At 44.7% G+C, this 26,075-nt stretch overlaps 2 protein-coding genes across 3 annotated transcripts in view; one reads left to right on the forward strand and one right to left on the reverse strand.

Moving 5' to 3' along the window:
- Window positions 1–26,075, forward strand: part of LOC126418437 (Golgi-associated PDZ and coiled-coil motif-containing protein-like) — a 489,842-nt gene that overhangs the window by 79,091 nt on the left and 384,676 nt on the right. The window lies entirely within an intron of this gene.
- The window catches only part of LOC126418436 (uncharacterized), a 225,943-nt gene that overhangs the window by 29,625 nt on the left and 170,243 nt on the right, over window positions 1–26,075 (reverse strand). The window contains exons 2-5 of the mRNA XM_050085194.1: window positions 19,251–19,439; window positions 16,234–16,371; window positions 14,392–14,547; window positions 4,850–5,068 (exon numbers count right to left, since the gene is read on the reverse strand). Of these exons, the coding sequence (XP_049941151.1) occupies window positions 4,850–5,068; window positions 14,392–14,547; window positions 16,234–16,371; window positions 19,251–19,439 (702 nt within the window). The remainder of the gene's footprint in view (window positions 1–4,849; window positions 5,069–14,391; window positions 14,548–16,233; window positions 16,372–19,250; window positions 19,440–26,075) is intronic.

Raw genomic sequence — 26,075 nt, forward strand, 5'->3', positions numbered from 1 at the left:
TTTCAGGAAACATTCCTCACACACAAATAAAGAGAAGATGTTATGTGGACGTGTGTCCGGAAACGCCTAATTTCCATGTGAGAGCTCATTTTAGTTTGTTCTTCCACCTACGCTCAATGGAGCACGTTATCATGATTTCATACGGGATACTCTACCTGTGCTGCTAGAACATGTGCCTTTACAAGTACAACACAACATGTGGTTCATGCACGATGGAGCCCCTGCACATTTCAGTCGAAGTGTTCGTACGCTTCTCAACAGCAGATTCGGTGACCGATGGATTGGTAGAGGCGGACCAATTCCATGGCCTCCACGCTCTCCTGACCTCAACCCTCTCGACTTTCATTTATGTGGGCATTTGAAAGCTCTTGTCTACGCAACCCCCGTACCAAATGAAGAGACTCTTCGTGCTCGTATTGTGGACGGCCGTGATACAATATGCCATTCTCCAGGGCTGCATCAGCGCATAAGGGATTCCATGCGACGGAGGGTGGATGCATGTATCCTCGCTAAAGGAGGACATTTAGAACATTTCCTGTAACAAAGTGTTTGAAGTCACGCTGGTACTTTCTGTTGCTGTGTGTTTCCATTCCATGATTAATGTGATTTGAAGAGAAGTAATAAAATGAGCTCTAACATGGAGAGTAAGCGTTTCCGGACACTTGTCCACATAACATATTTTCTTTCTTTGTGTGTGAGGAATGTTTCCTGAAAGTTTGGCCTTACCTTTTTGTAACACCCTGTATAAATGCAAGACGTTGGTAACGAAAATCTCTAAAAGTTCTTGACCGATTTTCTTCAAATTTTTCTCTGAACGCTAATAAACATTCAGACGGGCATAGGTCCATTGATCGTGACCGGGCCAAATATCTCACGAAATAAGCGTCAAACGAAAAAACTACAAAGGACGAAACTTGTCTAGCTTGAAGGGGGAAACCAGATGGTGCTCTGGTTGGGCGCTGCCATGGGTCAAACTGATATCAACTGCGTTTTTTAAAATAGGAACCCCCATTTTTATTACATATTCGTGCAGTACGTAAAGAAATATGAATATTTTAGTTGGACCACTTTTTTCGCTTTGTGATAGATGGCGCTGTAATAGTCTCAAACGTATAAGGACGTGGTATCACGTAACATTCCGCCAGTGCGGACGGTATTTGCTTCGTGATACATTACCGGTGTTAAAATGGACCGTTTACCAATTGCGGAAAAGGTCGATATCGTGTTGATGTATGGCTGTCGTGATCAAAATGCCCAACGGGCGTGTGCTATGTATGCTGCTCGGTATCCTGGACGACATCACCCAAGTGTCCGGACCTTTCGCCGGATAGTTACGTTATTTAAGGAAATAGGAAGTGTTCAGGCACATGTGAAACGTCAAACACGACCAGAAACAAATAATGATGCCCAAGTAGGTGTTTTAGCTGCTGTCGCGGCTAATCCGCACATCAGTAGCGGACAAATTGGGCGAGAATCGGGAATCTCAAAAACGTCGGTGTTGAGATTGCTACATCAACATCGATTGCACCCGTACCATATTTCTATGCATCAGGAATTGCATGGCGACGATTTTGAACGTCGTGTACAGTTCTGCCACTGGCCACAAGAGAAATTACGGGACGATGACAGATTTTTTGCTCGCGTTCTATTTAGCGACGAAGCGTCATTCATCAACAGCGGTAACGTAAACTGGCATAATATGCGCTATTGGACAACGGAAAATCAACGATGGCTGCGACAAGTGGAACATCAGCGACCTTGGTGGGTTAATGTATGGTGCAGCATTATGGGAGGAAGGATAATTGGCCCCCATTTTATCGATGGCAATCTAAATGGTGCAGTGTATGCTGATTTCCTACGTAATGTTCTACCGATGTTACTACAAGATGTTTCACTGCGTGACAGAATGGCAATGTACTTCAACCTGATGGATGTCCGGCACATAGCTCGCGTGCGGTTGAAGCGGTATTGAATAGCATATTTCATGACAGGTGGATTGGTCGCCGAAGCATCATACCATCGGCCGAACTTTTACCGGATCTGACGTCCCCGATTTCTTTCTGTGGGGAAAGTTGAAGGGTATTTGCTATCGTGATCCACCGACAACACCTTACAACATGCGTCAGCGCATTGTCAATGCGAACATTACGGAAGGCGAACTACTCGCTGTTGAGAGGAATGTCGTTACACGTATTGCCAAATGCATTGAGGTTGACGGACATCGTTTTGAGCATTTATTGCATTAATGTGGTATTTACAGGTAATCACGCTGTAACAGCATGCGTTCTCAGAAATGATAAGTTCACAAAGGTACATGTATCACATTGGAACAACCGAAATAAAATGTTCAAACGTACCTACGTTCTATATTTTAATTTAAAAAACCTACCTGTTACCAACTGTTCGTGTAAAATTGTGAGCCATATGTTTGTGACTATTTCACAAAGCGAAAAAAGTGGTCCAACTAAAACATTCATATTTCTTTACGTACTGCACGAATATGTAATAAAAATGGGGTTCCTATTTTTAAAAAACGCAGTTGATATTCGTTTGACCTACAGCAGCGCCATCTAGCGGACCAACCATAGCGCCATCGTGTTTCCCCCTTCAAGCTAGACAAGTTCCGTTCTTTGTAGTTTTTTCGTTTGACGCCTGTTTCATGAGATATTTGGCCCGGTCACGATCAATGGACCACCCTGTGTATGGTTTTTTTTCCCCCTCGCAGATAATTTCAACTGTGACAGCAAAGCATTTAAACCATTCGACATGTCGTTTATGCCATATTACACTCAGGTGACAAAAGTCATGGGATCCTCCTGATATAGTGTCACGCTTTTTGCCACGCCTAATGCAGCAACGGGCCATGCCGTGGACTCAACAAGTCGTCGGAAGTCCCCTGCAGAAGTACTGAGCCATGCTGCCTATACAGGCGTCCATAATTGCGAAAGTGTTGACGGTGCAGGATTTTGTCCACGGGCTGACCGCTCGATTATGTCCCATATATGTTCGATGGGATTCATGTCGGGCGATCTGGATGGCCAAATCATTAGCTCTAATTGTCCACAATGTTCTTCAACCCAATCGCGAACAACTGTGGTCCGGTGACATGGCGCATTGTTATCCGTAAAAATTCCATTATTGTTTGGGAACACAAACTCCATGTAAGGCAGAAAATGGTGTCCAAGTAGCTGAACATAACTATTTTGTCAATGATCGGTTCACTTGGACTAGAGGACACAGTCCATTCCATGTAAACACAGAAGACACCAGTATGGAACCACCACCAGCTTGCACAGTGCCTTGTTTTTATTCTGAAATAGTAATTACTGTGTGTGTGTGTGTGTGTGTGTGTGTGTGTGTGTGTGTGTGTGTGTCGCCTCTGTATATTGTTACTCGTTATATATAATTTTAAACAAAAATTATATACGCAGCAGTTTGCTGTTTTGTCTTCTTCCCCGCAGTCGATTTGTGAACTGAAAACAGGAATGTTGTATTTATGGCTTTCCGGTTTATGATTAGATTTCCACTATGGATTCTGAATCGTCCGAAACTTTGTAGCTAATCCTACCCCTTCGCAGATTAAAACTATGTAAAATTCTGTCATTGAAGCTACTATCTTCCCATATGCAGCTCTTTCGCATACCCCATACGCAAATGATCCCAACCAATTTATCCATTAATTTTAAGCGACTTAAGTTCCCAATCAAAGTTTCGTTTGCAGTAACAATAAATAAGATCAGAGAGGGGGGCGGGGGTGAGGAGGAGATGGACAGAGGGGGAAAGGAAGGAAATGGACATGGAGAGGGGGTGGGAGCAGCAGATGGAAGGAGAGCGGGAGATGGGGTGGATGTTGGTAAGAGAGGAGGTGGTGGCGGTTCTAACAACCCTACCACAACAAAGGTCAAAATTTTAATAACGATTGTGATGTTGCTCACGCTGCTAAATAATGCATTATCGGGCAACAACAGTCATATTATGTGGCAGGTGTCATTAGAGCACAGTTAAGTCATTTCATGTAATAATGAAAAAACTAGGCACTCATCTTTTTGTGTTTCCCACGCTGGTCTCGTCGTAAAATCATGGCTCAATCGTTGAAAATCTAGGTGGTTATGATTCCAAGCTCGGATGCAAAGAGGCCTAGGTTTTATTCTGCTATATTCAAAAGTTTTGTAGATGCGCTTCTCAAACCATTCTTGGAGATTAAACCTTTCAAAGTTAGCACAATGGTGATGTAAAAAAAAAATAATCAGCACTCCGAATTTAAGTTACACTTCCTTTTCATTGCTTTTATTGCAATATCACGTAACTCACAAAACATCACTTCACAATACAAAACGTACTTGAAAACATCTTCCTCACATTTTAAGCTAACTACAATATGCGTCTTTCCAACATGACGTCCAACACTTGACTGTCTCAAGGTCCGACTCTCTAACAACTAACTAACTAACTAACTAATAATCGCTTACGCGCCCAAAAATCAGAGTTACAAGTACGTCAAAGATCATAGTGACAAAAGAAAGAGTACACATAAGAATAATATCATTGCAATATAAACATATCGATGTATCACAAATGAAATCAAATCTGAATGTTGTCTCAGAAATATGTCAACTACTTTGCAGAAACACAGTAGAATATAGCTGGTATCGAGAGATTCAGGTGAGGTGCCGTAATGGTTGCGTAATTCAAGTACCATTACACGGTGGAGGAGGACAGAAAGACCGGGGGGGGGGGGGGGGAGAATTAGATTAGGACGTAGATCCGTACATATTTAGCAGTTGCGAAGGTTTGCCGGGTTCATTGGTAATGGATAAAATAAAAACTCGGCAGGAGAGCGCCGACTTGCCTTGTTGGCGAGGTTGCTGACTTGCTTCTCCATGGCGACGACGACCTTCTCGACGTAGTCGCTGGGGTCTGGCACGCCAGGTCCGGAGGACGCCTGGTCGCTGGCGTCGTGCAGCTCCGTGCTGGCGGAGGCCAGAGTCCGGTTGAAGTCGTAGCGCAGCTGCGCCAGCGACGACGCGATGTCCTCCAGCCGGTGCGCGCTCGAGCTGGCCATCGCCGCCTGCCGGACCAGGGGGCATGTCCCTCAGTAGTAGTGGTAGTAGTAGTAGTAGTAGTAGTAGTAGAGAGCGCGCGCGTACGCGCGCGTCCACACACACACACACACACACACACACACACACACACACACACGAACCATAGCGACTATAATCGAGTGTCAGGTCGAGTTTGCGTCTATGTCCTGAACTCAGTCTGTAGTGAGACTGTGCCCCCTCAAACCCCACTTGAAGCTGTGGCTGTCAGAATAACTACGACGCAGGAAATAACTGTATGCAATGTATATCTTCCTCCAGATGGTGCAGCACCGCTGAGCGTATTAGCTGCATTGACTGATCAGCTTCCTAAACCTTTCCTACTTTTGGGAAATTTTAACGCCAATAACCCCTTGTGGGGTGGCACCGTGCTAATTGGCCGAGGTAGAGATGTCGAAAAGTTACTGTCCCCTACTTGACCTCTGCCTCTTAAATACAGGTGCCACCACACATTTTAGTGTGGCACATGGCACATAGTCGGCCATTGATCTCTCTGTCTGCAGTCCTGGCCTTCTCCCATCTCTCCACTGGAGAGTTCATGAGGACCTGAGTGGTAGTGACCACTTTCCCATCGTCCTTTCACTCCCCTCGCGTCATGCCCACGGACGCGTACCCAGATGGGCTTTAAGCAAGGCAGACTGGAGTATGGAGTCCCTCAGAGCTCTGTATTGAGTGTATCTCTATTTTTAGTGGCCATTAACGGCCTAGCAGCAGCTTTAGGGCCGTCCGTCTCACATTCTCTGTATGCAGACGACTTCTGCGTTTCGTACTGCTACTCCTGTACTGGTGTTGCTGAGCGGTGGCTACAGGGAGCCCTCCACAAGGCGCAGTCATGGGCTCTATCCGACGGCTTCCAGTTTTCAGCTGCAAAGTCGTTTGTTATGCACTTCTTTCGGCGTCGTACCGTTCATCCGAAACCAGTACTTTACCTTAATGCCGACCTTCTCAATGTAGTGGAGACATATTGACTCTTAGGACTGGTTTTCGACGCCCAATTGACTTGACTTCCTGACTTTCGTCAGCGTAAGCAGAAGTGCTGGCAGCACCTCAATGCCCTCCGTTGCCTGAGCAACACCAGCTGGGGCGCAGATCGCTCTACGCTGCTGCAGCAGCTCTGTAGAGCCCTTGTTCAATCCCCCCTTGACTATGGGAGTCCGGTTTATGGTTTGGCGACGTCCTCAGCGTTGCATTTATGCGACCCAGTGCACCACTGTGGCGTTCGAATTGCGACGGGAGCTTTCAGGACGAGTCCGGTGACCAGCAGCGTCCTGCCGGAGGCAGGAGTCCCTCCATTGAAGGTTAGGCGTGCACAACAACTCGCCAGTTACGTTGCACACGTTCGTAGTTCTCCTGCACATCCGAATTACCGTCTCCTTTTCGCACCCACGTCGGTTCATTTCCCGTATCGGCGGCCCAGGTCGTGGCTTACAATTGCTGTTCGCTTCCGATCGCTTCTATCCAAACTGGAGTCCGTGCCTTTACCACCTGTACTCGAAGTCCATTCACGAACGCCTCCATGGTGCACACCTAGGCCACGGCTTTGTCTGGTTCTTTTGCATGGCCCTAAGGACTCAGTTAACCCCGCGGCTCTTCGCTCTCATTTCCTCCCGATTCTCTGACGTGTTCAGGGGCTCTGAAGTGGTTTACACCGACGGCTCGATGGCTGATGGCCTCGTTGGCTTCGCCTACGTTCACAGGGGCCATATTGAACAGCATTTCTTGCCTGAGGCTGCATTGTTCTCACTGCAGAGCTGGTGGCTATATCCCGTGCTCTTGAGCACATCCGTTCATGCCCTGGGGAGTCGTTTCTTCCGTGTACTGACTCCTTTAGCAGCCTACAAGCTGTCGACAAGTGCTACCCTCGCCATCCTTTGGTAGCCACCATCCACGAGTCAGTCCATGCCCTGGAGCGGTCCAGTCGTTCAGTGGTGTTTGTGCGGGCCCTGAGACACATTGAAATCTCAGGCAACGAACTTGCTGACAGGCTGGCCCAACAGGCTACGCGGAAACCGCTTCTGGAGAGGGGCATCTCTGAAACTGAGCTGCGTTCGTTATTTCACCGCCATGTTTTTCGGCTTTGGGAAACGGAATAGCGTAACCTTAGTACGCCCAATAAACTGCGTGTCATTAATGAGACTACGAATGTGTGGAAGTCCTCCATGCGGCCCTCTCGCAGTGAGTCTGTTGTTCTCTGCCGGCTCCGCATTTGCCACGCTTGGGGCACCCACAGCTATCTTCTGTGCCGTGAAGACCCACCTCAGTGTCGGTGTGACGCCCGATCGACAGTAGCCCATATTCTAGTGCACTGTCCTACCTTGACTGCCCTGCGACGAAATCTTCGGTTACCGGACTCATTGCCGCTAATTTTATCTGATAACGCCTCATGGGCTCATTTAGTTTCACGTTTTATACGTAAACGTGGGTTTTAACATTTGCTCTAAGTTTTCGATGTCCATTGTCCCTCTGTGTCGTCCACCCTAGTGCTTTTAGGGTGGAGGTTTTAATGTGTTGGAGTGGCTGGCTTCTCCTTTTTATTTTCGTGGTCAGCCAGCCATATGTAATCTGCTTTCTTGTTTTAATCTTTTCTGCCTGTTTCTTGCGTCTCTTTGTGGTTTTCTTGCCCTCTTTTGTTCCTTGTAATGTTTGTTGGCTTTCTGTCCTTCTTCCTTCCTTTTTGGTTTTGCGCTCTACGTCTCGCTTGTTTTATTTTTTCTCTTTTATATTTATTTTATCAATAGCAAGGGACCAATGACACCCCCACCCCCTTTTAAATCAACCAACCAACATACTGGATACTAACGTATTGCGCAGAGACAGAATAATATATTTGAATTTCAGTCCACAGTAAGTACTGTATAGGCCACTAATCAGACTCAGATGGGTGTAAGCTGCAGTATTAAATCACAACCACCAAAGATAAACTGAGTTTTCAAACTGCACTTTTTTTTCTGAAACAGATCTATGAAGCGTCTAGTCGGCCGTAGCATATGTTACCATGAAACATACATCAAAAGTGACACAGTTGGCATTTCTTACTGAGTGCCTGTAGTGCTGCGTTTTTAATTCGGGGGTTATGGAACGTGGTTGCGTGACGTAACAGGCTTACACATTCAGTCTTCATTTACATACCATAACTGTTATCTGTGTTATGCAAAGGAAACGAAACTACCTTGGCTTACAGCCATTGTCGATGGATTATATAATATGTGTAGCGCATAGTTAAAATTAAAGCTTGAAGACAAATGCATGCTGTCACACTATGTCATGCATTAAAATGCCAACTGGAAGCAGGTTTTCCTCTGAATTTAATATCAAGCTGTTATATTACATAACACAACTGGATGAATTGATTTATTGCTCATAAACACGGTGTTGCCCGGGCCGTCTCAGTTACCGCTGGACATCAGAATTGCTTGTTTGACAGTTTAATGACCTTAATTTATTGACATCTTGAAAGTATTTGTGAATCTCTTCGTAATAAAAGTTGGGTAGCGGCTAGGTGTAATTAACAGTTTCCGTGTCGGATTTGTTGATTAAAGTACACTAGAAATTCAGATACTTACCCTTTTGCGTTGTTCTGTGATAGATAGATAGAATGTTATTCACCGGGAATAACTTAGGCCGTGTTCGAAGAGGGAGAATTATTGTACAGAATGACTTTCAGCAGTCGAAAGAACAGCTGACAAAAGTGCCTTTGGTGTGTAAGAGTAATACTCGATTTTTACAAGCGTATTGGAAATCATGGAAAGAAAAACTAGAGACATGCGCTTCATTTAACCATATTCTTCGCATGTAATAATTGTCTTGGATTTGATCCACCGTTCCTCGTTATGCAGTTCATCCAGATTCAAAATTTACTCGCATAATCACGTTGTTCGCCATGAAATTTTGGTAGTGTGTCCATAAAACTGCGACCACAAGTTTGTGTTATTTAACAAACGAACTACTCGATAGCGTCGTTGTTCGCTTTTTTTTTTCTTTAGGTCTGTAAGCTTTACAGTCTTCACACTAGTGTATTTAGTATTTCCACAAACTCGCGTCACAAACAAGCAACTGTTTACTTCCCCGAGTCTCCTATTTTTTCGTATGTGTGGCGACGCATTTAAAATCCACGTTAAAATCGTCACCAAAGGTAAGATCTGCATTGAGCTGACAACTGTGGCCTCTAGCTCAGAGTTGGCTGTGCAGTCGTCTTACCGTTTATTGATGTCGTTTTTCTGTAACAACAGTTACCAGCATTGTAAGACATTTCTGTTTCGGCTCAGTTCTAATACACCATGTAAAATGTAATACTGCCCCGTCCTGACTTCGACAGGGTGGTGTATATGTACAGCTCGTCTTTGTCTATTTTATATATTGTTACATCTCTGTTCGCTTCCTGTATAGTTTGTACGACTGCAGAGCATCCGATAAGACTTTAACAGAATCAATACTATCGTGGTCAGTTAACTACCTGCTGTAATCATTGCATAGGTAGCAATGTATATGTCGTGTACTTATGGATTGATAGCACCAATGTATGTGTTTACCAATAATCTTGCTGACTGAAAATATTATCAGTCTCAAATTCTGTAGTAAGAGAAAGTATGTTGGAAATATCACTTTGGTAAGCCAAACCGAGGCCTTTTGTACATACGGAATCTACCTGTTGCTGCTGACACATAGCTCCCCTCACTCCCTACCACCTCGAAACCATTCTCTCTCACCTGAAACGATTCCCGTTACCGCCACTGGTTACACAGAGGAGCTACAACTGTAAGCTACGTAGAACTATAAATGGTCTTCAACAATTGGGCTCATTCATTCATTGTGTAAGGAGAATACTTTATGGCAACCAAACTGAGATTCACGCAACATCATCTGCTTAGTTAAATGAGTTAGTGGTTCATCTTAGGCCACTTTTGCCGACACTTTTAAAAATAATGGAAGGGTTGAAATAGGTCTGTAATTAGATATTGCTTGCTTATCTTCAGTTTTATAGGTGGGTACTACCACAGCATATGTAGCATACATAAATGTCAGGAAAAATGCCTTGAGTCATTGACTGATTAAAGATAGCTCGAGTGTAATCATAGCAAATTCAGAACGTCAATACTCTCCTAGAAACATCATCATAGCCAACAGAATTACTGTTACTTGGTGAGCTGATTAATTTTGTAATCTCCTCAGCCCCTGACGAAATGCCTGTTACTTATGTCTGTTCGGTTTGTATGTTTGCAACTAAGGTCTCTTGGTGGTGTATACAGTATCTGTACAAATAAATGTAATGCATCTGTGTTTGGTTGATTATTAGTGGGCACAAAGTTGGTCCCCATTGTGTGGAAGTAATAATTCAGTTTGGTGACCAATGACTTGTTTGTGTGTGTGTGCGCTAGAGCCATCTTCGGAGGGCTCAGTTTCGTTCAAATTGTTTCTTGTCTGTTTGTTTTGTTTTATAGTGTTCCAAATAGGTCTTGCCTTATCCTTGGAGTGTTTTTACATCGTGCGCAAATTTTACTTCATAATAACAGTCTGACTGATTTTACGATAATGTTGTTTTTCAACTCTTGACTACAATTGTCCTCTAAATTAGGTAGAGTGCACTCTTCCTAGGATAAGATGCCTTAAACGCAGGAGTTATCATTCTCTTGTCCTCACTTATTTTTAATTTTACCGTTATTTGTTTTAGAGAAACCAAGACTCAGTGTGTTGAAGGAATATTTTTGAGAAAGAGTCAAATTTCCTACCAACACTACCTTCTTCATAAATATCTCTCCCGTAATTCATCTCTAAGCACTATTTATGATTGTACAGTTTTTTACTTTTCTTCTGTGACCTGTTTTATGCGAAAGAATCCGAAATTTGAATTTTGCACTCAAATGTTTATACGAGTAACCATATAGAAATAACGCTAGGTGTTTCTTGAATCAGTGTGGCAAGTGGCTGCCAGCTCAGGGGTTTGGTTAGTCGTTGGTGAGCATATTTCCATTAACTTGTCCCGTTTAGTTTGCGGTTTAGCAATGGCTGACTTGAAAGAGCAGCGTTTCTGTATGAAGTTTTGTTTTCAACGTGGGAAAACCGCAGCGTGAACGCGCCGAACGTTGAAGCAAGCTCGTGGACTGATACAAGCATTCCAAAAACCGGCCTACATCATCGACAACAACATCGCCTGGGAGTTTGCAGGGAACTTCAGTTTCTAATCGAATGAATCTTCCAGGGGGTTTCACTGTTCACGCAAGTTTAATTTATGGCATTTACCCTGAACTATGCAGCACTTGTAGCGGAAGAGCCCTTCTCCTCGGCCAAAGAAAAGTCAGCGAGTCAAGAGTAGCATTAAGTCCTATTTACATACACTTTCCAGTCACATTAATGTGATCCCCTATCAAGAGCCTGAATAACCAACTTTGTAAGCGCGGATCGCTGCTAGACGTGCAGGAAGAGGGTCAGTGAGGTTCTAGACAGTACCAGCTGCTTTAGGTTTTGTCGTTTGAGGATCTATGGCGCGAACACCCTGATAGAGGTGGTCACACAGATTCTTGGTTGGGATTAAATCCGGCGTGTTTGGTGGCCAGGGGAGTACGGTAAACTCACCCTGGTGCCCCCCGAACCACGCTCGTAGACTGCGAACTGTGTGACACATTGCATTGCCCCTACATACCATTGTACCGAGGGAAAACCGCGATTAGGGGTGGACTTGGTCCACCAAGGATAGATGCATACTTGCGTTCATCCATTGTGCCGTCCACAATGACGAGATTACCCAGGGAATGCCACGAAAACGTTCCACGGACCATAACGCTCCTGCTTCCAGCTGATGTTACACGCCATACATGTTTACGGGCATCCGCGTAATGAAGCATATAACGTGATTCATCTGAAAAGGTCACGCGTTGCCACTCAGTGGACGCCCGATAGAGGTATTGGCGTTTAAATTCCAGCCTTAGTCGCCGATGAATAGCAGTGAGCAAGGGGGCATGAACCAGGTGCCTGCTGCGGAGGCTCATATACAGCAACTTTCGCAGAACGGTCTTGTAGAGACACTATTGGTAGCCACTTGGTTCATTGGGGCGACCAGCTGCTCAAGAGGTTCACGTTTGTTCGCTCGTACACATCTCTGCAGCCGTCGTTCCAGTTTTAGGTAGCGCCATTTTGCCATGCACACTACACTTCAATAATGGCGGGACGTGAACAGTTTACAAACAGCCGTTTCGGAAGTGCTTCCACCCTTGGTCCGAAAGCCAATGATCATGCCATTTTGCACTTAAGATAAATTGCTCCGTTTACGCATTACGACAACGGCGGTACTGTCTACATTTGCATCATACTCCGCAAGCCATCAAATGGTGGTTCGCGGAGGGTACTTCCGATACAACTAAGTGACCCCCCCTCCTAGCATCCTCCACTCGCGAATGGTGCGTGGGAAGAATGATTGTCGATAAGACTGTGTGTTGGCTCTTATATCTCGTCGTCGTCATTAAGTGAGAGGCACACGGGCAAAAGTAATATCTTGTTTGACTCTCCGACAGCTTATTACTTCCTCCCACATACATTTCTCCAAAGACCACGGCGAGAAAATTCGACAAATCAGAGCCAATGCAGAGGCTCACCGACAATCATGCCTCGGACGCACCATTCGCGATCGGAACAACGTAGGGGGTATCACTTACTTATACCAGAAGCATCCGCTAACCATCATTAGGTGGCTTGCGGAGTTCCCCATCCTCCGAACACGCTTTATATACGCTATACGGCTAGTGCTGCCATCTGCTGTCTGGAGTGGTTATTGAACGTTGACGTGGAATATAGGCGGTGGTCACATTAATGTGACCGGACCGTGTATATAAAAGAGACTGCCATAAGGAATTCGTTCCTCCTGGTTAGATGATCAATAAAGATGTTCTAAGAAGGTGGAGGGAGCACTTGAAGAGAAAATACCACAAAAATGGCGTTCGAACGACTGGCTACTCAACCATGACAAAGCGCTGTAGCGTACCGCCTACATTGTTCAGGAATGTTTGACTAAAAGCAAGATTCCACTTTTTCGTCAACCAGCCGTACTCACCAGAGTTTGCGTCTTGTGGCTTCTTCCTCTTCTCCAAGATGAAAACAGTTTTGAACGGTCGAAGATTGATACGTGGGGAATATTGAAACGAAATAGCAGAGAGTACTGAATACCCTAACATACTCTTCCAGGATGTGTTTCAAAAGTGGCACAAACGTTGAGATCGGTGTATTCGCTCTCAAGAGGACTACACTGAAGATGATGGCGCAGAATAAGATCTTAGCAAGACGTAATAATTAAAAAAACAAAATATAAAATTGAACTCATAGTTCACCTCCAAGAGCGTATAATAAATGCTTCTTTATTACAACAAGTCTGAGTCCTGATTCCATCACCAGGTACCTTACAACATTTAAAACGGCTAACAAAGCGATGTAAAACCTGTTGCGTCAAATGGCATAAAATTCATCAAGTGTTGTGTGTCAAGTAGTAAAATATAATGTACAGTCAGTAACAAAATATGTCAAACACTGTTAGTCTTCGTTCTGCATTTTTATTGACAGTATTTGGCAAGTGATTTACTATGTATTTTATGCTATTTTACGCCATTGGTTCTATATCGCCATGTATCGTGTTTTAAATGTCTTAAGATACCTGATAAGTCTGAGGACTGAAACCGGTTGTAGCAAAAAATTATTTTCAGCTCTTGGTCGTAAAGTAAGATATTTTTTTAAAATTTACGGTCTATGAGGCCCAACCTTCACAAAACGTATATAATAATATCGTATTTCGGGAACTTTTGGATGCTACCTGCAATTGAAGGCAGGAACTGCTTACTTGATAGGTCTTCTTCGCTACTCTGTTTCCATCGCTTGCGTAACAAATTTTGACTGCGATGGTTTCTTCTTCTTTTCCTTCTGTTAGGACCGGCCGTCTCTGTTAGAGAGCTGTTACGTATATTATCATCCAGGGATATGCTCAGTGACGACAGCATCACACCCGTCAGCGTGGTTCTCAACGGATGCCGACGTGGGGTCGTGAGCATTGGCGTCCTAAAGGGGTAGGGGCCACTCCTGGAATCTGGACTACAGAGTTTTTATTCATTACAGAATTGACACATTTCAAGAAATGGGTGCATAACCATGGGTTATATGGGACATAAAAAGCTGGTATTTTTTTCCTGTAAAATGTAGTTCTTGTGGTGTGACACGTCTCCAAACTGAGCTACTCATTTATGTCAAAAGTGGCAATTTTTAAATGTTGGTCCGCCCCGAATAAATTCTGCGGACGCCCATGGCCGTCGGCTCTTACCACGGTGTCGTTGCTGCGTGCCTGGCAATCGTCGACGCGGCGCCGCAGGTCCGCGACGTTGACGCTGAGGTCCAGCAGGGCGGCGTCGGTGCTGGCGCCGGACTGCCGTCCTCGCACCGCCGCCTCCACACGCTCGCTGGCCATCTCCACGCTGGACTGCAACAGGTCGGCATTACGTGACAATGACGAACGGCTGCTGTAGTTGCTCTTCACAACAAAAAAGTCGTCCCTCTCGCATTACTCGGCAAAGTGAAATGAAAAGACGGCTGGTTATAGTAGTATAGTACTATCGTACTTATGCCTGAGAGAAATAGGTAGGTGGGAAGTAGGTCTCGCGAAAGATAGCGTGGCACATGCGCAGAAACGCATTCTCGAACTGCGCACTGGGCTATTCCATTGCTTTGTTCCAAAGGGGGGTAGTTTCACTGGCTGTCGCCCACCAACCTGTGCACTTGGAGTGTTCTAATTGTTCTATCTTTACTATGTAGCGTGCCACCACAGTGTTAGCGCACTGTCTGTACATGATAAATTACAGTCCCCCACTGCGTTTCTCTGGTCAGTATGTGAAGGCTAATCTCAGTAACTAATGTAAGGATTTTCGAAATGATGGAGCACAGCAGTCCGTTGTCTCTTCCTTTCAGGCTTTATTAAAGCAAATCTAGATTTCGGCCAGTATCTTGCCATTATCAACGCACCATTTCATAGTTTCAAGACTTGTCCTAGTGTGCCAGTCCCCTGTTGTTCGGGCTTCTGTCGCAGTTCATTCTAGTCTTTAATGAATTGTGACAGAAACCCGAACAACAGGGGACTGGCACACTAGGACATGTCTTGAAACTATGAAATGGTGCGTTGATACAGGCAAGATACTAGCCGAAATCTAGATTTGCTTTAATAAAGCCTGAAAGGAAGAGACAACGGACTGCTGTGCTCCATCATTTTGAAAGTAATATCTCAGTCGTCGAGTGCATTCCTGATGGAAGGTTACATACCATAAGGAATGTTACGGTTTTCACTAATAGACTTACCCCGAGCAAGATTTGTGTGTGTGGTTTGTTACTGCTATGCCAAATCCGACGACCTTTCTGGCCAAGCTAGGATTTGGCAAGCATAAACACAAACAGTAGAAACTCGTCGTGTGAGGAGGGGCATTATCTTGCTAAAATGTAAGCCAAAATGGTTTGCCATGATGGGCAACAAAACGGGGCGTAGAATATGGTCGACGTACTGCTGTGCTTTAAAGATGACACGAATGACAAAGAAAGTGGTCCTGCTATGAAACGAAATGGCACATCAGACCATCACTCCTGGTTATAGGGCCGTACGGCGGGCGACATCAGGTTGGCGTCCCACAGCTGTCCATGGCATCTCCAGACATGTCTTTGCTGGTTATCGTGGCTGAGTTCGGAGCGAAGCTCACCACTGAAGACAATTCCACTCAAGTCAGAGAGCCAGGCCGAAGATGTGCCTGGATACGCCCTGGACAGTGGTGGGATACCAACTTGTCTGTCACCTGCCATACGGCCCGACAGCAGGTGTGATTGTCTGGGATGCCATTTCATTTTGTAGCAGAACCCATTTGTTTGTCATCCGCGCCACCCTTGCAGCGCAATGATACATTGACGAAATACACTATGTGATAAGAAGTATCCGGACACCTGGCTGAAAATGACTTAAAAGTTGGTGGCGCCCTCCATCGGTATTGCTGGAATTCAATACGGTGTTGTCCCACACTTAGCCTTGATGACAGCTGCTTCCACTCTCGCAAGCATACATTTATTTTAGAGTTAATCACCTAAACAAGTATTTAGTAAGAACAACAAGATAACGGACAAGTGCACGTACCTGCAGCTTGGAGACCCCCACGTCCAGCCTGGCTTCCATGTAACCGAGGCGGTGGTTCAGTCGTTCATAAGCAGAGTCAAACTTGCGGCTCATTTGGTCCTTCGACAGCTCTTCTTTCAGCTGCCGCGAGCTGACCGACTGGAAAGGACACACTTTTTAAACATACCACTAAGTCTGTTTTTTTTGTATCTTCTCATCACTTTCAAAATCATGACCACATTGGCACTTTGTCCTCACACAGACACGGGCACCATATATTCATTATAATGATAAAAAGTTGATATAATAATTTATTATGTCAGTATAATAAAGTATGATGTCAGAATCATCTAATTTCTACAAATCATCACATTAATGGTTTCAGCAAATTATTGCAGTTTCAGGTGTTTCGGGTAGTCCAAAAACAGTTTCTCCACACTGTAATAGCTCTTACATACGTACATCATGCTGTGACATGCTAAAAGATATTGAAATTAAAATACACTGTAAGAGAAAAAACAACGCCCCACGAAGGTATTATCCGGATGGATCATGAATCGGTAGATGTTGGTCCACCTCTGGCTCTTATCAAGCAATTATTCGCATCTATTGATGGAGTTGTTGGGTATCCCCCTGAGGACTATCGTGCCAAATTCTGTCCAATTGACGTGTTAGGTCGTCAAAATCCCGAGATGGTTGGAGGGCCCTGCCCATAATGCTTTCAACGTTCTCAGTTGGGGACAGATCCAACGACCTAGTTGGCCAAGGCAGGGTTTGGCAATCACGAAGATAAGAAGTAGAAACTCTCACTGTATAGGGGTTGGCACTATCTTGCTGAAATGTAAGCCCACGATGGCTTGCCATGAAGGGCAACAAAAGGGGCGCAGAATATCGTCGACACACTGGTGTGCTGTAAGAGTGCTGCGGGTGCTAAAGTTATTCTGCTGTGAAAAGAAATGGCAAACTAGACCTATTGTGATTGTCGGGCCGCATGGCGGGCGACAGTCAGCTTGGTATCCCACCGCTGTCCGGGGCATCCACACACGCGTCCTCGGTGGTCATCGGAGCTCAGTTCCAAGCGGGACTCGTCGCAGGAGACAGTCCTATTCCAGTCAATGGGATTCCAATCCGAAAACGTGTCTGGAGTCGCCACAGACAGTGGTGGATACCAACCAGGCTCTTGCCTGGCGTACGGCCCGACAACCGGAATGATGGTAGGGTGCCATTTTGTGGGAAGCCATCCTGAGCTTCCATTTAAGCAAGATAGTGCCCGCCTGCACACGGCGAGAGCTTCTACTGCTTGTCTTCGTGCTAGTCAAAACCTACCTTAGCTCTCAAGGTCGTCGGATCTCTCCCCAACTGAGAACGTGTGGAGGATCATGGGCAGGGCCCTCCAAGCATTTTAATATTTTGACAATTTAAGGGAGCAATTGGACAGAATTTGGCACGATATCTCTGAGGAGGACATTCAAGAACTTTATCAATCTGTGTCTAGCCGAATAACTGGTTGCACAAGGGGCAAAGCTGGACCAAAGCGTTTTTGACTGTCCCAGATTATGGAGCTCTTTTTCTTGAATAAGTCATTATTCTTTCTTCGGAAATTGTAATCATTTTTTGTCTGTACATCTAAGCCACCTCTACCGATTTCCGCCCTATTCGGATAATTCCCACGTGGTGCATAGTTTCTCTAGTGTAGTACCTTGTGCTCTTTGTACAGGGTTTTCCAAAGTCTCTGTACCAAACGTGTTGGGGGTGATAGATCACGTCATGAGAAAGCCTTTTATTACTGTATTTTCGGTCTCATAAAATTCCTTTGTCTCCCTCTAAAATTTTTAAGATGCCCTACCACTTCCCTCCATCTCCAAGGGATTCTTACTTTAATCTTGGAGGAAAGCATGTGTGTGGGTGAGGGGAGGGGGGAGATTGTAGAGGGAGAGGAAGGAGTGAATAAACTAGGTTCAAGTCATCGTAGCTGCGGCAGTTATTCGGAGCTGAAGAGGCTTACACAAGATCGACTAGCGAGGAGATGTGAATCAAACAACGAGTCTTCGACTGAAGACCAGAACATCATCATGTGCTTCACCAGGAACTTAACCTTACTTGAGGTGGTTTCTGTTGTCTCTACTTACTCGTTGTACCCTGTCAGCTTGGTATAATAGAAACCAGTGCTTAGCTGCACCTCGTAATCCTAATAAGGATTTAACTTGAGTCCTTTGTAGTCGTTGGCGTCTGTGAAGTTGGCCCTCGAGGCGAGTGAGGCAGCAACTGTGGATAGTGCAGAGTGTTATTGAACTGTATGAAATAAAATCGTTACGACTTCTGAACGGATTGCTTTAGGATGTACAAACGTCGGCAAAATTGGCGCATTTGGGGGACTGGAGAATCCGATTTTCGCGCTCGAGAAATCTCTTTACCCTCAACGGTTGACTGTGTGGTGTGCAAGGTCCAGTCACAGAATAATCGGTGCGATATTCCTTGTTGGCACGGTGACTACTGAACGGTACGTGAAGGTTTTGGAAGATTATTTCATACCCAGTGTCCAAAGTTACCCTGATTCCGACAAGATGTGGTTTATGCAAGACAGAGCTGCAGGAGAGTGATGTCCTGGAGGAGGACTTTGGGGACCTCTTTCTGGCTCTAGGGTGCACATTGGCACCTGGTATGGAGCTTGATTGGCCGCCATGTTCTGCGGATCTGAAAACATGCGACTGCTTTTTGTGCGGCTATATTACGGGTGTATAGCAAAAAAGCTTAAAACCAATTCTGAGCTGAAAACAGCCATTCAGGAGATCATCGACAGCATCGATGTTCCGACAGTTCATCGGATCAAGCAGAACGTCGCTATTGGTCTGCGCCACATGACCGCCGTTGATGGCAGGCATATCGAACATGTTGTAACCTAAATCCAAATATCTTTGGTGGCGTTTAGATGTTGAATAAAGTGTGTACACGCCTTAGTTTGTAACTAATTATCACTTTTTTCATATGGTTCAATGGTTGTCACTCTTTAGGTCGAGGGTAGTGCTGTTAGTGTGTACCTCGGCCAGCTTGTCGAGCCGTATCTCGAGCAGCGTCTCGAGGCGCCCCAGCCGCGCCTCGACGGCCTCCAGGCGTCGCCCCTGCTGCTCCAGGCTGACCTCCCAGCGCGGCGCGTAGCGCGAGGAGTACACGCTCGCGTCCAGGCTGCGCAGGCGCTCCTCGATCGACAGCAGCACGCTCTGCACTCCCTGCAACACGGCAACAGCACCGTCCCCCTCACTAACCACACCAGTCTCCAGTACATGCATAGCGGTGTAGTTCAGGGTGAAAGCATTGGCCACCCTGTACATTTGGCGACACAGATTCTCTAAATTTGCTGTATTCTCAGGTTCACGTAAGATATCCAGGAGTAGCTATCCAGAGTGACCTTAAGTGAAAGAAGACACAAAACAAACAGTAGACGAAATATCTCTCTTCCACGAAGGAAGTGGCTTTAAGGCGCGTGCTTGATCGATTCTTGAGTACTGTTCATCAATAAGGGATTCTTGCCAGGTACGACTGACGAGAGAGAGAGGGGGGGGGGGGGGGGAGCAAATAAGTGCGGCGTCTTTCGTCACGGTATCGTTTAGTCTGCGCGAGAGCGTTACCGAGGTAGACGTTACAGTAGAGACATTGTACATCACGGAGAGGTTTACTATTGAAATTTCCGGGAGGAGTTGGACAACTTATTAGTTCTTCCCGCACACATCTCGCTTAATAACCATGACAAGAAAATTCGAGAAAATAGACCCAAACAGAGTTTTACCGACTGTCATTCTTCAGACGCACCATTCCACGCGTGGTACCAGAAGTACCGTCCATCACATACCATTAGGTGGCTTGCAGAGCGTGATGTAGAGGTGCGCCGCCCTCTAATCTTGATCATCTTGTGCGCTTCAGCTGATTCGCGCTAATGTTAGTAAAAACCATTTCAGCTGTAGTAATGTACATTTTTTACATCACGACAGGTTTCGTTCAAAGGACATCATCAGCTGACACTGCCAACAGTCTCTGTCACACATTCTCACAGAATTCTTTGATAATTATAAGGTTTGTAATGTAAACACCAATCAACCCCAAGTACGGCTTAAAAAAGTGTGTTAGTCAAAGCATTAATGGCTTCAGATTTAGCCGGCCGGAGTGGCCGAACGGTTCTAGGCGCTACAGTCTGGAACCACGCGACCGCTACGGTTGCAGGTTCGAATTCTGCCTCGTGCATGGATGTGTGTGATGTCCTTAGGTTAGTTAGGTTTAAGTAGTCCTAAGTTCTAGGGAACTGATGAACTCAGAAGTTAAGTCCCATAGTGCTCAGAGCCATTTCCATTTTGCTTCAGATTTATTATAATTAGACCTTTAGATGGCCCTTCCGGGTCTCCTTGCTTTACTTCTAGAGCCTCGTTTTGTACTGTTACGTATTTTCTTGCAATGTTGTACCCATCACTGCGACGTTTTCGCCTACTGTTTGTTTTATGCATTTCAAACTTAACACATTTTTCCACGTGCACCATGTAAATGCTGTTAAATTATCTGGAAACTGCTCTGACACACATGATTCTATGTTTTGTAGCATAACCCGTGCTTCCGAAAAGTGGCCCAGCTTCACAGGGGTAGCAAAAAGGTGAGCAATTGTTACGAAAGCTGTTGGCAGTGTCAACTGACGATCATAGAACGAAACTGGCCTTGTCATAATAAATGTACATTAACAGAGCTGAGGTGACTCTATCTGATCTAGTGTCAGTTTTTTAACCCTTAAACTCTCATTGTGTGTGTGTCGTATGAGCTATCAGAGTTTCTAGCAGAGCTGTAGAACGTATTTTAATGGTTCCTCTCCTGCCTTCCAAACTTCACAGAAGCTGTCGTGCGTACTTTGCTGGTCTAGCGCTCACACGGGTAAAGCCCCTGTGAAACTTGGAAGGCAGCAGAGAGTTGCTGACGGAAATAAGGCTGAGACGACGGCTCGTGAATTGTGCCTAGATGCCTCAGCCGGTAACAACATTGCCCGCGAAAGGAAAGGTTCCAGGTTTGAGTGCCTTTCCGGTGCAAAATTTTAATCTGCTTGGAAGTTTCCAAACAGTGTGTACTGCACTGCACATTGAAAGATTCCTTTCGGAACTAGATGTATTTCTGGAATGTGTAATATAGACTATAGAAGATATTGCACCAATAAAATACTTTAAAGAAAATAAGATGCTACAGCTATAGTTGCGAAGCGTTTCAACGTACCAACAAATATTCTTCATTCAAATCTGACCACAAGGATTTTGCGAGAACGTGCTTAAAAGCGATGCCTCCAAATTTTGTATGTTAAAACCCTCAAAGCTTTTTAAGTAAAACAAATTTTATTAACATTCCACATCTTCATTCATGTCTGCACATTACCTGCTCAACATAGCCACCCTGCCACGACCACATTTCGCCAACGAGTGACCAGTTTGTTGATGCTGTCACCGTAGTATGTTTGATTTTGTTGATGGAGCCACAATCTCCATCTGTGCTTGTATCGCTTCATCACTCTCGACGTGAAGTTCTAAGGTGGTGTTTGTTTGAAAACAGGTGAAACTCGGATACGGTCAAGTCGGTACTGTATGGAGGATGATCGAGGACGGTGAACACATGCCGTCTCGATTTGATGCAGGTGTCACAGCGCTCTTGTGTGGTTTGGCACTGTCATGCTGAAGGAGACAATGGTCCATGTGTGGACGAACTCTTCGAATTCTAAACTCGATTACAGCACGCCGTTTCTTACCTACCGACGTAGTCAAATTACACACCACTATATTATGCGCTGCAATTAGGAGTCCTCTAGCGATAGAGGGCTGCAAATATGTAGACATGGAGAATACAGATGTACAACGTCAATAACGTTTGTTTCATTTAAAAGCTTTGAGAATTTTCGCATAAAAAATTCGGACGTATTCTCAGCACGTCCTGGAAGATGACAGGTCAGCTGGTAAAAGCATATTTCTCCTCCAACACATGGAGGACCATTTGGTCTGCCATCTTCTGCTGTTGTATTTTAGAAACTTTGATTTGACAGTCGCAGACCGAAGCGAGCTGGAATTGAAATTGGCCTAAGGAATGGACGTCGGTCAGAGGGGTGAACATAGCTCACTGATGACGCTGCTTGAGGGAAAGAATCCTGACGAAAACTGTGCATTATTCGATCAATTCTTTTGCCCAGATAAATCTCGATCGGTGCAGGGTATTGGGAAAAGAAAAAAAAAAAGAAAAGAAAAAATCGCCATGACTCACGCTGGGAGAGTTCCGTAAAAATTTACATACATAGATAGTTCTTCTATAGGCTTTGATGACTGAGTCTGCGGATATCAAAATGTGCTACGAAAGGGCCCTATCTTTTGATTGCATTGATTTAGAAGCTTAAATCTTTTACGCCTGGGGACCTGCCAAGGGACCTGAGTATTTTAAGTAAATTTCAACTTGATACTTGTACCCGTTCCTAGGAAAAACAGTTCTGATGGAGAAAATTAGGCTTTCTCATGTGATGGCTGCAAAACAGTTCTAACATAATGAACATTTACTCAGGGTAAAGCTGAGCTTTGTACATATATTACACCTAAACAAAATTTGGGATTGTAATAAATACTCGTCGATCAACAAATGAAATAAATTAAACAGCATATCTAATAATTAGTTTTCTGATTAAAAACAAGCGAAATTTTAGACATAACAGAGAAACCTTCCACATCCTTTTAACATGTTGCTATGACGAGATGTATGTTTTTTTACTCTTGTGTGAAATTTCACATTTGAGTAGCATGTTTCGAAGTTTAAATCTGTCATCACCGATGACTGTCGAAGCGGATGCGAGGCTATTAAATTATCTATATCTGGTTAACTTGAGATAGAAGGCGAAATTTGTTAGCTAATGAGGGGAATCGGCAGTGTCTGGCGTTTTGACCCCCGCCGGAAGTATAGAGCAGAAGTGGAAAAGAAGACGCCCTCTCTAGTACCGGGACTAGTCTGTGATATTAGGATTTTAAATATTGTTTCCGAGTGTTTCGTTCTTTGATCCCTCTTTTGCACTGTTGTAATCGCTTTTAGATTCGGTTTGCCTCCTTTCTGCCGCACCCAGTTTTCTATTCTAGGTGTCGTACTCCATTGAATAGTGGATACTCTTGACTATAATAAATCAGGGGTGGGACTCCTGTGGATGGGACGTTTCCGTCGCATGAAGAGCCCAGGTGACGTTCACATGCTGATTCTCCAATTTCCTTCATCTTGCTTTTATTATTGACGATATATAATAGATGTCCACTACGCTTTTAGCCTCGTCCCTTTTACTGTTATGAACTTCTGGATGCACCACTCTTGGATCGAGAGACTGACGACTTTGTTGTTTGATCCCTTCCTCCCCAACTCCCTCCAGCCAACCAACCGAACGTTTCCTCTTCAGAGTTTGTCTATAGACTAGACTAAGATTGTAGGCTCTGTCTCTGCCAAAATGTGTTGGTACACATCCCAATTACTACCTTTTTTTTCTCTTTTACCATACCGCCTTAGTAAGACGAAGCTTGTGGTATTATCTTGGTATTTCCAGAAATCATCATATGCCCTTTCGTAGGCTATGGTCAGCTAGCGCTAAATTTTCGAATTTTCTAAATTTGATTTAACATCTCTGTTCAACACAACTCTCGGACGCGGTTGTGATTGTCCAACGTAATGTTTGCTGGACATCGTTGACACCAGGTAATAACCGACGGTGAAGTTCGTGGAAGTCGTTCAACTCAACCATGATGCGGCCTCAGCACCAAGAACGTCGTACACATATTAGTGCGTTTTGAAGTTATGTCGTCTTAGGTAGAGCTTACAATTTCTCTAAAGTTTCCCAATACGTCTTTTGGTATACCATGACACATAATTGTTTTAATAGTTATTCTGAAATAAAGATCAGTACTTGCTAGAATTATTTAACAATTTTTATGTATATTATTATTACATGATAAGGTTGCTGTATATTTCTAATTTTCTTGAACATTGGTTTCCAGCATGTCGTCTGCAAGTACAGCTGCTTATTACTGAAGAGGCTCACTTTTCTCATTACCAAAGTCTTAATTCATTTATTTTTGGAATTTACTATGAATTCCGCTACCTACTTTTACAATATAGTCCAAATTTTTCTCGCGAATGGTGATCCTCTTGAAGACGAAACAGTTACGTAGTAGTAGCAAGTATTCTACGAGCACAATTCGTGTGAAACACAAAAAAAATGGTTCAAATGGCTCTGAGCACTATGGGACTTAACTTCTGAGGTCATCAGTCCCCTAGAACGAAGAACTAGTTAAACCTAACTAACCTAAGGACATCACACACATCCATGCCCGAGGCAGGATTCGAACCTGCGATCGCAGCGGTCGCGCGGTTCCAGACTGTAACGCCTAGAACCGCTCGGCCACCCGGCCGGCCGTGTGAAACACAATTTGTGTCCTTACACGAGATGCAGAAGCGTTTATATAACGGAGATGACACTGGTGTCGTGTTTCTTCACTACCGAAAATTACTCGGTGCAGTTCCATACCGCCGCATAGTAAACAAAATACACACTTGCTTAACATAAAAACAGGTATGTAACTGGATTAATGACGTAGTATAAAGAGGATGCAATATGTCGTTCGTAATGAAGAGACATTGTGAGAAATGAAAATATCGTCCGCAGTAGCTCAGCTAAGTGTGAACGACTTTTACTTCCACGCGTGTGTATAAACAATGTGGAACACAATGTTTTAGTGTTCTGCGAGTGTTTGGAGACTACGCATGTAGAAAATTTTTGTGAAAAGTCTGAAGCCTTGAAAATAATCAGCGATTGGTATAAAGACAGACAGCGTTCGGCCAGCATAAATAAATGCATTGTAATGGGTGATGACAGACCAAACGATCTGATATTGCTTGGCCACAGGTTCGCCCATCAGTAACAACCCAATCACGTGTCTGGAAATTTCCCTCTGGAGCGATTTCAGTTGGATCTGCAGATTGCAGATATAGATTTATTGAAAGAATACTGAGGAATTAAGGGAGAGAAGGGGAACGGGGGAGAGAGAGAGAGAGAGAGAGAGAGAGAGAGAGAGAGAGAGAGAGAGATTCGAAGAACAGTTGCGCATGTCAAATTCAGATGGTTCAAATGGCTCTGAGCACTATGGGACTCAACATCTGAGGTCATCAGTCTCCAAAAGCTTAGAACTACTTAAACCTAACTAACCTAAGGACATCACACACATCCACGCCCGAGGCAGGATTCGAACCTGCGACCGTAGCAGTCACGCGGTTCCGGACTGAAGTGCCTAGAACCGCACGGCCACCGCGGCCGGCAGTTGCGCATGTCATCACACTTACTTATTCAGGGCGAGAAAATATGAGAGATACTCCTCGAACTCCACTAGAAGTCGCTACAAGAACAGCGTTATGTATCTTGGAAAATCAGGGAAACAGGGACATGAACATACGTGTACCGACAATCTTTATGCTACTGCACCATTCGCCAAGGTAATAGTGATTTTCGGAGTAAAATATGTAAACATACATGAAGAGCATAGCTGTGCTGCAGATCTAATCGCAATGATCCGGACATTTTTGCGAAAAGCGGAATTCACCAATAAACGTCACTAGAGGCGGACTCGGCAGCGTAGGAGACGGAGACTATTCTTGAAATGCGGTAGGGAGCTGGTGTTGAGTTGAAAGGGACTGAGCCATAATAAATTTATTAAAGTTTCTAAAAGCACTAATGAATTTATTTTTAAAGCAAAAATCCAAGCCGGCCGCTGTGGCCGAGCGGTTCTAGGCGCTTCAGTCTGGAAACGCGTGACCGCTACGGTCGCAGGTTCGAATCCTGC

Source organism: Schistocerca serialis, chromosome 9, assembly GCF_023864345.2.
Source record: "Schistocerca serialis cubense isolate TAMUIC-IGC-003099 chromosome 9, iqSchSeri2.2, whole genome shotgun sequence".
In the NCBI taxonomy this organism is placed as follows: domain Eukaryota; kingdom Metazoa; phylum Arthropoda; class Insecta; order Orthoptera; family Acrididae; genus Schistocerca; species Schistocerca serialis.